Raw genomic sequence first — 14,361 nt, 5'->3', positions numbered from 1 at the left:
CCTAGCCAGATCATCTGCTAGCCATTGTTAGTCTGGTCTTAAAAGCCGGCAGCCAAATTACTCACATTACTCACTTCACCCAGAGGTGGACTCACCGGCACAATGGAAAAGTCCGGCACTCACCTGGACCATGTCAGTTAGTATCTGCCCTGTTTTTGAGAAGACTCTCTCCAAAGGAACAGATGTTGCCACTATGCACAGTCTCCCCTCTATCACCTTCACCAGGCATGGAAAGACTGTGGCCTTGGCCTGCCACCAACTCAGCGGGTCTTCTCCACATTGGATGAAGGGGTACTCAAGATCGCATCTCCATTATAACGTCAGCTGTATGTTACGAACTTGCATGGTCATGTGTTTGTTTTGTGCAGGTGATATATCTTTTTATGTTAATTCAGCTGTGCCAGGGCCCTGCTCTGATTGGTGTGTGGATACACCGCCCCTACGTGACTGGTTCCAGCTGGAGGACCCGCCCATTAAAAGGAGGCTGGAGTGCTACGCTGGGAGAGGTCCTTGTGTTTCTCCTCATGACCTGTGGCAGCCGCTGGCTGCAGTGCGGCTTAAAAGTTGTGGAAGTGGAGTGGGTAGGGGTGAGCTGCCGTTTCTTTTGATCACCCGTTTTCTCCTGTTTTGAATTGGTTAAGGAGGTCAGACTCTGTCTTTATTTTTGACTTTGTTTTGGTGAGGTCAGGGGTGCGGGATTTGTGTAGATTTGTTCTGTTTATTATTTTGGCCTTGGCTCACCCTGAAGTGTTGACACTCCTGTTTTGTTGTTCTTTTTTTTCCACATTGTAAATAAATCACATTATAACGAACGGATTTGTTTCCTGTGGCTGCTTGGGTCTTTGGGGGGGGGGAAGCGAGTGCCTCACTCATGTTATTGCCTGGCCCTAGACGGGTCGTAACATGTAGTATTTCTCTTTGTAGCATCTCCTGTAGCTCTTTCATTTCTGAATGGAAGCTTTTTAAACCTAGGATCCAGTAATGCAGTTTCTGAGAGGACAGTGTTGAAGTCCATACGCAGATATTTTCGATCCATGGTTGAACAAAGATCCGCAACCAATTCCTTTACTTTCTGCACGGTTACTGTCAGTTGGTGTTGGGCTGTCACTGGCTGAAGACCTTTGCTAAGCAGGAGCATTTTGGAGGCTGTGACATAGCTGAAGGAAAGAAAACAGCAACTTTTAAAATTAGTTTTGTTTTTTAATTATGTGGCATATTTAATTTTTCAATTTAGTTTTGTCAATCATATGTGTTGTTTCTGCAATGTATATTAGTGACTGAATAGTAGTAGAGAAAAAAACAACTGTGCAAGGTACCTGTCTGTACTTATCTCAACAGTCACTTCCTCAAATGGTTGCAGGACGGTGCAGACGTCTTTCACCAGCTCCCATTCCTCTTGACTTAACGTATCAACAGGTGCACTGATCAGGGCCATGGTGGAGATACTGGCATCTTTTGTTTCAAGAATGCCTCAGTTCAGGTAACTCCATCTGGCGCTGTGTGGACTTTAGCCTCTTTGCAGCTACTGTGCTTCTGTGGAAAAACTCCACATTAGCCTTTACCTTGTCCACGGTTGTTTTCACCACCTTCAGGGAATCTCTTATCAACAGGTTTAATGTATGTGCCAGACATGGGTGGTGGGTCCACTTCAGAATTTTTATGGCCTTGGTGATGTTTGCAGCATTATCACTCACACATCACACCACTTTGTCCTGTACTTGCCACTCATTTGCCACTTTTAATAGCTCCTCTACCAACATTTCTGCAGTGTGTCTGTCAGTGATGTCAAAGCAGTCCAGCAGACAAAGATGTCATCTTGTAATTTTCAATAAAGTGGAGGAACTTTTCACTCAGTCTTTTATTTACCGCATGTTTTGTGTGTTTAAAACTTGGGAATGTGTTTAAAATGAGCAGCATGCAGCCTGCTGTACTAAAATCACTGATTGAAGGGCAAACAGTGCGTAGCATTGTCACAGATGCGTGTATTAATTTGGTGATTTATTAAATGTGGCCAATAGATGTTCTGTTTGATCCTAATCTGCTGCTGAGTTTTTTACGCTGATGGAAGTGCAGATAACTCAGAACAGACATCATGAACACCAGTTCAACCAATCACTTTCATTCCACTTTAGAGTAGGAACATACACCTTATGATTTATGACAAAAAAAAGTTTACTTTTATGACAAAAAGTTCACTTTTTTGACCAAACATTCCACCTTTTTAGTCTCAGCACTCCTCGTGCTGGCTGCTGTCTGGCGCTCCACACTTCTACTGGGGACACAATAGACGTACCCGTCAGGACAGATATAACCGCGGGCATACACACACTAACTCAGTTCAACTGGATGACTAACGTGGAGTCTCATGGAAGGATCCCGCGTCAGTGGGAGCTCCAAGACTCCCCTAAGTAGCTCCCCCGACGAGGCCTGATCAGCAGCAGGTGCGTGGCAACACCAAATATACATACAATAATAATATAATTCATAACTGCTCAGGGATCCTGGGTCGCTCAGACCCAGGACCCTGACAAAATGCGTCTTCACACATTGGGCCGTGCAGATAAACTGACATTCGCTCTGACCCCATGTTGGGTTTGTTGATTGGGGAACACTTTGAAGGAACAATGGGCTGGGAGGTTGTTTCTCCTACGGAAAGCACTACGTCCAGATGAACAGAATCGACTTTTGGAGATTTACTCACCTGGATGACTGAGAATGCATCAAGAAGACATTACATTTGTTGCACATTACTCTAAAATCACTTTTATGAGAGTGACTTTTAGATAACAACCTGATTTAAAACAGAATCTAGCATAAACATTCTTTCCCTTGGAAATAACTCTAAGATATTAAGAGAATATAGCAAATGAGATCACAGGATGGCCAAAAATGTACTTTCAAATGAGATCTTCTTGTTTCATTGGAACAGCAAAGCACCATAAGAAAGAATAAGTAGCCTACACCTATGTACAAACAAGTATCACTGCTATGGAGTTTTCATGTTCTGCATGCAGACTCGGGGCTCCAAGTCTCCTCTTGGCATTCTCTTATTTAAACACTGATGACTTATAACCTCAAAGTTTAGCAGCACAACACAGTGTTTCCTTTTCCATCAGACATTTCTTTCAGTCTTTATTTCCTCAAATCAAAGGGCTTGTGTTTTGGTATTTTTGCTACTGAAAGGCATACAAGTAATCTAAGAAAAGCATGAGTCAGAAACTTTACGTCCTGCAGAAGCGGCAAAGAAGGATGTGCCGCTACACCGGAGACTGAATGGAAATAACTAACCAAAAAGCTGAGAAGGTAAACTCACGAGTTTCATGAATAGTAGTCCGACTCTAACTAGAAGCCAAATAATCTGCAACGTCTGATTAAGCTCTCAAATGCATAGCCAAGGGGGGGGGACTAAGAACATATACAAGTCCTAATTTGGACTTCTATAATTACCTGGATGCTCGTATGGGTTGATAACCTAAGTCATTAAATATCTATCCATCCTCTTCCGCTTCTAAACTCTCATTACAGTTTAGAAAACAAGAAATCACTGATTCACAGAGAACAGTCTCACATCAAGGGTTGAAAAGATTTATTTGAGTTACACAGCAGGTAACAGGTTACAAGCATAAATGTGTCATTCTTCATGCCATTATCATTTTGAATATACAGTAAATAACAAAAAGTACATATTGATTTTCTGTGAAGGTTATTTGGATTTAATTTACAAAAGAAAAAAAAAGTGAAATAAAATAAGAACAAGACAAAAATCAGTACAATAAAGTTTCTGATGAAATTCACTTTTTGTGTGACTGTGATTGTAATGATAGCAAAGCAAAATAACCTGAAGAGTAACTGAGCATTTTCATTTTCTATCCCCCTCAAACATTTGTTACAGGCCAGGATTATTCAACCCAACAATATACACTCAAGTATATAGTGGGATGAAATATCGTCCTCCTGGACCATTCATTCAATCATTCATATCCTGGTCATTCAGGTAGTCCTCTCCATAGTCAATGATCTTTTTCAGTGCACACAGTATCAGTGAATCCATGCTGTCATCTGTCACAATTTCTTTGTGGTAGTTCTTCACGAGGAAGATGCAGTTCAGTAGAATACCCAGGCTCCTGTTTACTGTTTGCATCTAAGTTTAAAAAATATTGCATTTAAAAAACTGAAACTGTATTGCTGCACTAGTGACATGATTATAAATTATTTATTGAATTATTTGTACTGCTTCCATCTGAGGTTTCTGTACAAATATACTGAAATGTCCAGCTGAATTATAGATGTTAAATACAAGTGTAAACTGTCTACAAGCTCATGAAAGTTACTTCCTGGAACATACCTGGTCATTCAAGTACTTGCTCCTGTAGGCGTTCTTTATGTTTTTTTTTACTTCGGGACAGGCTTCATCAATTTTGGTCATGATGGCTATTTGTGGGATCCCTGCCAATACAGAAAGCAATGCAATCATTTGATCTCATGTTTTTCTAGTATTTGAAATCGTGACATCATACATGTAGAACATCTGCTCTCACCTTTGTCACGAGCATGTAGTCTGACTTCTTTCATCTTCCTCCAAGTTTCATCACTGATCATGCTCACTGTGTCAGCAGGAATAACAAAAGCCAGAATGTGGACTTTGTCATCTAAAGTAGGAGAACTGTTGTAGTTAGGATCCGATTCACGCAAGAGAGCTGTGGGTTTGAACTGGGGGAAAAAAGCAAAATCACTTAAACCTTTTTGCACGATACAGTTTCTGTATCACAGACTGTGTACAAGCATCTGGATGAAAAACATCATACCGTGTAACCTTCTTTGACATGTCCACTAATGGCAAGTTTGATGTCTTCTACATGAATTCCTCTCTCAGCGCCCCTCTCAAGCCCCATGGTGTCATTGAAGACAAAAGAGTAAAAAGTTTTTGGATTTCCTTTCTGAATTTTAAATGTCCTGTACTGTAAATAAAAAATGTGGTGTTGTTATATTAGTGCCAGATACTAAAGATCTTAACAGTTTTCAAAATAATTGACACACTAGTTGTGCTGACTATTTTTCACTCTTTTATAGTTTAATGCTTATAAAGCAGCTACCACTGCAGTGTGCTCCTGTAGTCATAGAAAACCTTAAAGGAAATGAGTGTGCAACTATGATAAGAATAGATACATCCTCATACATACTGTTGTAGTGAAACTGTCACCAGAGGTTGCATCTGCCAATGCTCGAGTTGCGATTTTGCCTCTTAAAGTACTGTCCACAGAGTTGATGAAGCTGGACTTTCCAGCACCTGGTGGTCCATGAAGCATAATTCTGAGATGCTGGACATCTTTGTGAGGCTTGTAATCTCTGACAAGCTGCAGGTCTCGCTCTCTTTCACTGTTCATTCAGAAAATTACAATAGGATTTAGTGTGCACTTACAGTTTACACAACAGTGTTATGAACAAACACAAAATAACACAACAAACAAACAAAACACTTGAGGGGTGTACTACTGAGACAGGCTGACATCTGTTTTCTACTACCTGCAATTTCAGAAGCCTGAAATAACCAAATAAGCATTTCTGTGTCACCATGTGAAACTATGTGAATTCCACATTGTGACTCAGACGTTTGTGCTGCTGTAACAATTTGAATATATAATATTTAATAGCAGAGAATCACTTACACTGACATCAGAATGAGCAAAAATGTGACACCCACAGATGGGTTTAAAGTAAATTGAAGAACATTAAACATAAGTTAACAAATGATCAAACAGGTCAAAAGACTTTGATTTTCCATCCATCCATCTTCATCCGCTTTATCCGAGGCCGGGTCGCGGGGGCAGCAGCCTAAGCAAAGAGGCCCAGACCTCCCTCTCCCCAGCCACCTCCTCCAGCTTATCCGGGGGAACACCAAGGCGTTCCCAGGCCAGCCGAGAGATATAATCTCTCCAGCGTGTCCTGGGTCTGCCCCGGGGCCTCCTCCCAGTGGGACATGCCTGGAACACCTCACCCAGGAGGCGCCCAGGGGGCATCCTTGTCAGATGCCCGAACCACCTCAGCTGGCTCCTTTCGATGTGGAGCAGCACTTTGATTTTGTGATATAAAATTGTGACTCTAGGATTAACACAGAGTTGGTGAAAAGGTTTTTTTAATTAATTCTAGTACACCTCTCTAATTAACCACACTTTTAACACTCACCCCCATAGTATGATCCTCTCTTCTGCCTTTAACACTATAAAGTGAAAATGTAAATTCTATTAGTCACATTGGAAGCACAACATTTTAAATTAATTACACATCATTATGTGTTAAGGCTGTTACACACTGAACGCGTTGTGTTTTTGAGGACAATTCCTCCTCAATAAACGCACTGTGAAAACTAAAATTGAAGCCGACGTCAAACTATGACGAGCTGAGAAAAGTAAGAAACTAAGAAAACAGCAGCAGGGAGAATTTAACGGTTGGATCCAGGAGCTGAAGCTGTGTGTTCGTACATAGTTCAGGATGTCAGTGGGACAGTTTGAGGCGAGGCAGGAAAATGATTTTACTGAGCCGCATTGTGTAGCTGTGTGTCTGAGGTAAATAGTATTACGTGACTATTTCCATTTGATTGTGTATTCAGTAGGCGTGCCGTGTGAGTTTAGAGTGCACTCGTTGTCTGACGCAGTGGCCTTGTTATTCAGGTCATTTTATTCACATCCTAAAAATCTGACAAATCGATCTTGAATTGCAAAAATAAATAAATAAATAATTTCATCAATTCTGCTTTTTACCCATGGATTTCAGTAACGTTGCTCTGCCTGTAACCAATTGCGCCTCGCCCAAAGTTCCAGTCCAGGAATTTTGTTTACATTTCCTGGAATTGTTCGGCTCTAACGGTCAGTGTGAACAGCTGCAAAAAGAACAGATGAGTCTGAACAATATTTTTAAGATAGGAAATATTTTCACAGATTTTACACGTCCGGTGTATAAAAGCCTCAAGTTTTGTCTTCGAGATTTTGTATCATATTTTAAATATCTTACGAGGAGGTGGTGAGCGATTTCCTGCAATTGAAATATGACAAAGTAAAAACATGTTAGCAACATTTTTCCATATTCAGTTCAGTTCTATTAGATTTTAAGTTAAATGAAATGTTTTTTTGACTTTTAAATCAAAGGACGTTATGAACAATGAACAACAATGAATATAATATGAAAAAAAAGCTTACCTGACAAGATATTTTTAATTTTTTCCATTTTTTTTTGTCATCAACTAATTGTGAATTAAACAAACAGAAAAGATAGTAAATTAAAAAATAGTAAATTCTTTAAATTCTTCAAGAAACTACATTCTTTTAACTTAATCTGAACCAAATGGCAGAGATGACTCAGTCCGGTCAATTTAATAATTTAATAACTGGATTTCTTGCATTGGATTATTAACACAATGTTACCGTACCTGAATGTCCAACTGTGCTGTGAAGTTGTCGTCCCTTGGTTTATTGTTCACACTGGTGTTGATGACGTGTGACTTTGGATTTATAAATGTCCTTTCACTTTCTTTTTGGGTCATGTGACTTCTATTATTCTCTCTATCTGATGGCAGTCTAATGTAGTTGTAGCTGCATAGCTTCTTAATTTGTATGTGTCACTAACATCTATTTCTTAAAATCTAAAACTTGCTTCTGTCATAATCCCGGGATTTTTACCCAGCGTTTTCAGTTTTAGCCTTTGTTGCAGTTTTCAGTTTGAATATTACCTTTTATCATCTGCTCCAGATATATTTTCATTCTGATTTAGTATTTATAGTTTTCTTTGTTAGTTATTCTCAAGTTTTTCCTTTTCGTCTACTGGATGTTCCTGATGTTTTTGAGAATCTATTGTGTTTGAGTTTGGCTTTTTGTATATTAGGTTTGTTTAGTTTCCTTTAGAATTGATTATATCATCTGTAGTTTCTCTTTATAATGCAGTTTATCTACTTGGTTTTTATTATTCCAACTTACCTTCTTTTATGATTCTTTTCTGTTTCCTATTTGTGTCCCTGTATCTGTCTTGTCTCTTTGTGCTCTGGTTGTCTGTTTCCCTATTTATTTGTCTCCCATTCAGTCATTTCCCCCTTCCTGTTGACTGTATGTGTGTTTGTGTTACTTCCTTCTTTACTTTGATAGTCCAAGTGCTTGATATTGAATTTTACTCCCCTCATCTAGTTAATCCTGATTTGTTCCTTGGTGTTTCGGTTTCATCTGCATTTATCGCCCTCCCCTGTCTAGTACTCCTGTTCTCCTCTATGTAAGTTAACCCCATTGTCTTGTTATTCATTCTGCAGTTATTGTCTCCATCTTCCACTGTCCTTTGTCATGTCCTATCGTCATAATTTTACGTTACTTGTTTCCAATTTTTTGCACTCCGCAATTTTCCCTAGAACAAAAACTTGGGAACACAGAGCAAGGAGTGCAAAACTATTCCTGGCTCCAGTGTTCCTCTGATTTTGCATCTGTGTTTTGATGAAACATTCAAGCTGTTAAGTTCATCTCCGGTTTCTCAAGTTCTGCAACCATTTCTGTACACAGGACTAAATGAAAAACATTCAACTCTACTCCATATGGTATATAATGTATGTGAAAAGTAAAAAACATCATGTTGGCAAGTTTGTGTTAATAGGAATGAACAAAAAAAGTTATTGATTGAAATAAAATGAATTGATCTTCAAAACTGGAAAGGAACATTGTGATAAGGAATATTAAAAAACTTTTTAGCAGAATGATATAATGAAATTAGCGTAATTGTTTTTTATTTTCTAAAGAATATTGCAGCGGTTTGAGATGACAATTTTTAAGCTTGTAGTGTGAGTCACAAAAAAGAGAAATTCATTGAGAATTTCATATCATTATGATATCTGTTATCATATGTGATATCAGATATGATTGTTTTGTAATTTTTTGTTTATTAAGTTATCACATTACTTTCAAATTATTCAATTTGAGCAGAGTTGTGCTTTAATTTCTCAAGAGTATGGCAGCAGTTTGACATTAAACAGATGAACATCTGCACAAATGTTTAGTAGGTGAGGAAGAAGAAGAAACACTTAGATTTTCATGAGAATTATCAAAGATTTTCACTGAATTTTTGATATGTCATCACATTCTATTGAACCTGTTTCATTTGAGCATAAAGGTCATTTAAGTTCTCTGGAATCATGCAGTCGTTTGAGATAAAACTGCACAGATATAGTGTGGAGCACCTGGGACCCTGTTCTTGACACATACTGTAGCAGGGTCTAGCAGTCTGGCATGCCAGGCTTCTCATTGCCTCTTGTAAATGCTGTTAAACAATGTTCTATTTAGAGCTCATGATGTGGATGACTGATTTATCATGGATTGTGTAATTTCATGAATATGTAATTTCATGTTAAAAATGTCTTCATTTAAAATGTATATGTGTAATGTGTAAGGGCTAATGTCTCATGAGAACACCCTTAACAAGATTATACAAGAGAGAGTACAATGAGAGAGTATATTTCTTTCTTGGACTGCGGGTGAGCAGATGTCACTCATGAAGCTCTGCTAAGCTAAACTAAAGGTTTATTGAAATCAAGGCAAAGTAACACAAAGACATCAGGACCTCTTTTCAGGACAAGCGGTCAACGAGGTATCTCTGTCTTTATTTTATGTTTGGACTAAATATATGTACTGTAAAATTGCTAATGTGTGTGTACCGTTCACTCAATTTAAACAGTTCTCACTGTGTATTGGCATAATGGTGTACTGGCGTTAAGGCCTGAAGACTCGATGGTATAACTAAAGAGCAGAGAAAGCCCAAGTAATAAACCCCTGTTTCAAAGAACCGACCTGTGTCTGTGTTGTAGTGAAGAGAGCTACACCTCTCGGCCTTTGGGACTCCTGAGAGATGTTATTGCAGTTTCCGACCCTCATTATCAAGTACATTTTGTGACAAAAACACTTGCTGTTCATGGAGGTGCTGTGTGGCAAGCAGAGGTAGGACCCAAATGCAGGACTCGGAAACAAAAGGTAGTAAACTAAAGATTCAAGAGTCAAGAAGCTTATTGTGATGTACACTGCAAAATACAGATGGTTATGCAGAGCAATGAAATTCTTACTTTGCAGGTTCCCTTCACACAACAAATTTACAGTTATGGATAAGTACAGTTCGACAGTAAGTCAGAGATTTAGTAGCCTGATGGCCTGTGGATAGAAACAGTTTCTTAGTCTGGTGCTCCTTGCTTTCACATTTAGGCAGCATCTGCCAGATGGCAGGAGTGTGAACAATGTGTGCTGTGGGTGGGTGCGGTCCTTGATGAACCCCTTTTCCTGACCCAAGTGTTGTAAATGTCCTGTAGTGATGGGAGGGGTACTCCACAGATGAGTTGTGCCATTTTAATGACACGCTGGAAAGCCTTTCTGTCCTGAGTGGTGCAGTTCCCGTACCACACTGTGATGGAGTTTGACAGGATACTCTCTGTGTGGAGGATTTTTGTATGATATGTATAACTATGTAACTATATACTCTATATCTCTATGTGCACTGAACATATATATTTTAACTTTCACATAGAGTCTTAAGCACAAGACATTTTGCTTCACCGTGGTTTATTAAGGTTTTACAGTAACAGGGCAGTTGGCAAGCGGACTGAGGTATGTGATGAGAGGTGATCTGTTGTTATATTTTATTTAACTGAACTGTGTAACCCCTTGATGCTGTTTGAAGTAACCCCTTTTGTTTTATTTAATCTGTGACTGTATATCTCAGAATTACTTGTTTGAACTTGCCTGAATTAACTTAAGCTCATTGTTGTTATTGCTCATTGTTATAGTTCAAAAAGTACTGTACGGGTATCAATTTTTTCTTATTTTATAGTTTTCACGGTGCTCAACGTCCAGAGAATGAGCCGTGTGTGGTGAGGAAATAAATGGCTGCACCCGTTAGAGACTCTTCTGTCGTTCTTGATGCCAAGGGCTGCTACATCTAACAGGTCGGCAACCTGCGGCTCCGGAGCCGCATGCGGCTCTTTTTGTCCTTATACTGCAGCTCTAGGTGGTTTGGGAAAATAAATTAGAAGTATTTAGCTGAAGTGTATTTTATTTGTGTTTAGTTCTTTTTTTAACTTGTAGTTCTAAATTGGAAGATTATTGTGATTTTGAAATATAAAAATAAAATTATATTTATTATTTTTTCATCGCTCAAAATAAGCGTCACACTCGCGGAAGCCGGTGTACCGAAACGCCGTGCATTTATCGAGACTTTCGACCCCAGGTAGGCCAATTATGGATCTTCGGATCCACATTATGTCAGCAGCTCCACCGTGAACTATGTTAAAAACAAACACCGCTCACGCCTCACAGACGACAGCTTACAGTCCTGTAAAGATGAAAGTGACTTCGTACAGCCCCGACCTGCAGACGCTGTGCGCAGAGGTTCAGGAGCAGAAGTCCCGTTGTAAACATATCACGGCAGACCCGACGATGTTTGCATGAACACGCTTTTCAGCATCTCTTTATTGACCACTTTTCACACACGGTTGCTGTACGCACACAGCCGGCTGTAGCTTTTCAGCTCACAGCCCGACAACACAACAGCAGAGAGAGCACAGCCTTTAAGGCGGCGAGGCGCGATCGCGGGTGCCGCTCAGGTGCGTCCGCCTCCTGGGTGGGAGCTGGGTGTCTGTCCTTTTGTTATATTTCTTTAAGAGTTCAAAATGTGTTAATTACATAAATAAAATGTAATTTTCTCTGTAGCACTTCATGGATTTCATAAGCAACACACCTTAGTTGCTCTGTGGATTCTTTTAAAAAGCAGTTAAAAACTTTTCTGTTCAAACAAGCCTTTTGTTGATCTACGTATTTTATATTCTTTACATTATTTACATTTGATCTTTTACATTGTGTATAATGTCTATTGATTGTATTGTTTATTTTAATATTTGTGTACAGCGCTTTGTGACTGCCTGTCTGTGAAAAGCGCTTAATAAATAAACTTTACTTACTTACTTTAGTTGTTCACACAAAGCATAAAAGTAAAAAACAATATATACAGTGTTATCTTCATTTTAGATTTCAAAAAGTATTTGCGGCTCCCAGTGTTTTCTTTTGCGTGGAAACCGGGTCCAAGTGGCTCTTTGGGTGTTAAAGGTTGCTGACCCCTGATCTATACCATCTAGGAAAATCCCTGTATTCAATGGCGATCCTCTTCAGTACATCTCTTTCATCGGCGCGTTTGAACAAGGAGTGGAAAAAATTGTATTGTATTGTACTGTATTATTTGGAACAGTTTACAACATGACAGCCAAGAGAGCTAGTACACAGTTGCCAATATATGGCTGCAGGAAAAGGCTATATACAAGCAAAGCAAATGCTCAAAGAACACTGGAAATGAATATAAACTCGCAACTGCGTACATTGAAAAAACATTATCCTGGCCTGCCATTAAAAATGAAGATGTGAAATCATTGCAAGCACATTCTCTGTTCTTACATGGGAGTTGTAATGTCATGAAAACCCTGCAATGTATGCAGGAACTGGATATGCCAAAGAACATGAAAATCATTTTATGCAAACTGCCATACAAAATGAGAGAGAAATGGAGCCTTTGCATATGATATACTGAAAAATTCTAAAAATTTTCAAATTCTTGTGGATCCTTTATTTGGGGACATTCAGAATGTAACATCAACAATCCCTGTCTGAAAGGTCAACAACAAACTGAAGGAAGTTACACCCAACCAACCAAATTAAAGGGGACAGCTTTGCTGCTACAGTCACACCCATGAACATGGATAAAACTTACAGCACAGGAAGGTTAATTACCACAACAAACCATGACTTTACAGTAAAGCCATCTTTTGTCTGCTGTACTCAACAACACACACTGGAGGAGTGTCAACAGTTTCAGCGGAAGAAGCACAGAGACAAATTGCTTTTTCTAAAGGAGAAAGGGCTGTGTTTTGGTTGCTTATGTGCTAGGCACATAAGTAAAGACTGTACAAGTGTTTGACATGTAGGACATGTGGTAAAGGTCATCTCACTGTCCTCCATATTGATAACAGAGACACAAATAGTTTAAGTCCAGAATCCACTGGAGAGCCTTCCTCTCAGAAGAATATAACTCCTATAAAAACATGTGGTCATACAGGGGCCAGAAGAGAGCTAGTGTCTGTTCAGAGCGTATCATGCAAAGGCTAAAGCTTGTGGGCAAACTCACTTTCTGTTACAAAACGATGGATCAAGAAAAGGTTGTCGCTACACACTAACTTGCTGGTCTTGAAATTCCTGGTTTGGGAAACAATGCCTTCCAGAAGTCCTAACACAGGAAAGGATGCCTGTCACTACAGATAACCTTGCAAAAAAACAAAAAACAAAAAAACAAACAAGATCTAGTCCACTTATTTATTAATACTATTTGTATTTTATCTATTTTTTATCCATCATTTTATCCAGAAAGAATTTCATTGTACAGAGAAATGCTTTTTTCTTTGGACACATGACAATAACAATAACACTTTTAACACTAAACCATAAGTGTTGTTGCCATTGCACATTGCACTTTTTTGATGAAAAATCTAGGTTGTTTTATCAGGCTTATATTATTTTGGTGAGTGTATGTGATGTGTTGGTTGTCTGTTTGTTTGTTTGTATGGACATGCTGCAAATCAATTTCCCGTTAGGGACAATAAAGTTACCATTGACCATTGACCATAAAAGCTTTGACTCTAGAATCTTGAATTTGTGGCTCAACACTGTCCTCTAGTGGACCAAAGAATACTCCAGAGGCACTCTGACAGTGGGTTCACATATGGGGCTGTCTGCGCAAACAGGTGCAGATATAGCAGCAGTAATTACAACAGATAACACTCTCTAGTGAACATCAGCTCTGAACACTGAACACAATAAGAACAATCAAGTAATTAACTGAAATACAGTCTGTAAAGCAATGCTTTTACACTGTTTACTATTACAATGTTGCTACTCTCACACTGGCAGAAAACAAAAATGGTGTCAAATGATGATGAGCTGATAAAAGTAAGAAACTAAGAAAACAGTAGTAGGGAGAATTTCCTGGTTGGATCCAGGAGCTGAAGCTGTGTGTTCGTACATAGTTCAGGATGTCAGTGGGCCAGCTTGAGGTGTTGTTGGCAGAGTTGGGACCAGATCTCAGGAGGCAGAGAAATCATTTCACAGAGCTGACTGAACCGGAGCATCGTGTAACTGTGTGTCTGTTGTAAATAATATCACGTGACTTATTCTACTTGGTTCGTCAGATCTTTTTGGATCCGAAATGCAAAACATAAATGCCGCGATTTACCTGGGATTTCAGTAAAGTTGCTCTGTCTGTAATCAATCTCACCTCGCCCAAAAATTAACATAATTTAGCTTGACTTAGATT

The 14,361-nt window shown here is 39.1% G+C and overlaps 1 protein-coding gene and 1 long non-coding RNA gene across 3 annotated transcripts; both read right to left on the bottom strand.

The window, feature by feature from the left end:
• Positions 1-3,549: 3,549 nt before the first annotated feature.
• LOC121811853 (interferon-induced protein 44-like) lies at positions 3,550-5,813 on the bottom strand. Of its 2 annotated transcripts, XM_042216841.1 has the most exons (6): positions 5,181-5,813; positions 4,806-4,958; positions 4,539-4,710; positions 4,346-4,446; positions 3,959-4,141; positions 3,550-3,921 (listed from the first exon to the last, which is right to left on the bottom strand). In XM_042216841.1, exons 1-5 carry the CDS (start codon positions 5,382-5,384, stop codon positions 3,968-3,970), a joined length of 804 nt encoding a protein of 267 aa, XP_042072775.1. In that variant the 5' UTR covers positions 5,385-5,813; the 3' UTR covers positions 3,550-3,921; positions 3,959-3,967. The 2 variants fall into 2 exon arrangements, with proteins under 2 accessions (XP_042072775.1, XP_042072774.1); XM_042216840.1 differs by having other exon boundaries at positions 3,550-4,141.
• A 323-nt stretch (positions 5,814-6,136) lies between these two features.
• Positions 6,137-7,630, bottom strand: LOC121813218. The gene is made up of 4 exons (XR_006053577.1): positions 7,424-7,630; positions 7,194-7,237; positions 7,009-7,029; positions 6,137-6,217 (listed from the first exon to the last, which is right to left on the bottom strand). It is a non-coding gene; the product is annotated as an uncharacterized LOC121813218 (long non-coding RNA).
• Positions 7,631-14,361: the final 6,731 nt, after the last annotated feature.

This window comes from Haplochromis burtoni, unplaced genomic scaffold (assembly GCF_018398535.1).
Source record: "Haplochromis burtoni strain Fernald_Lab_line unplaced genomic scaffold, NCSU_Asbu1 Contig_1288, whole genome shotgun sequence".
In the NCBI taxonomy this organism is placed as follows: Eukaryota; Metazoa; Chordata; class Actinopteri; order Cichliformes; family Cichlidae; genus Haplochromis; species Haplochromis burtoni.
The sequence above is the reverse complement of the archived record's forward strand: the minus strand, read 5'-3'. Positions and strand labels throughout refer to the sequence as shown.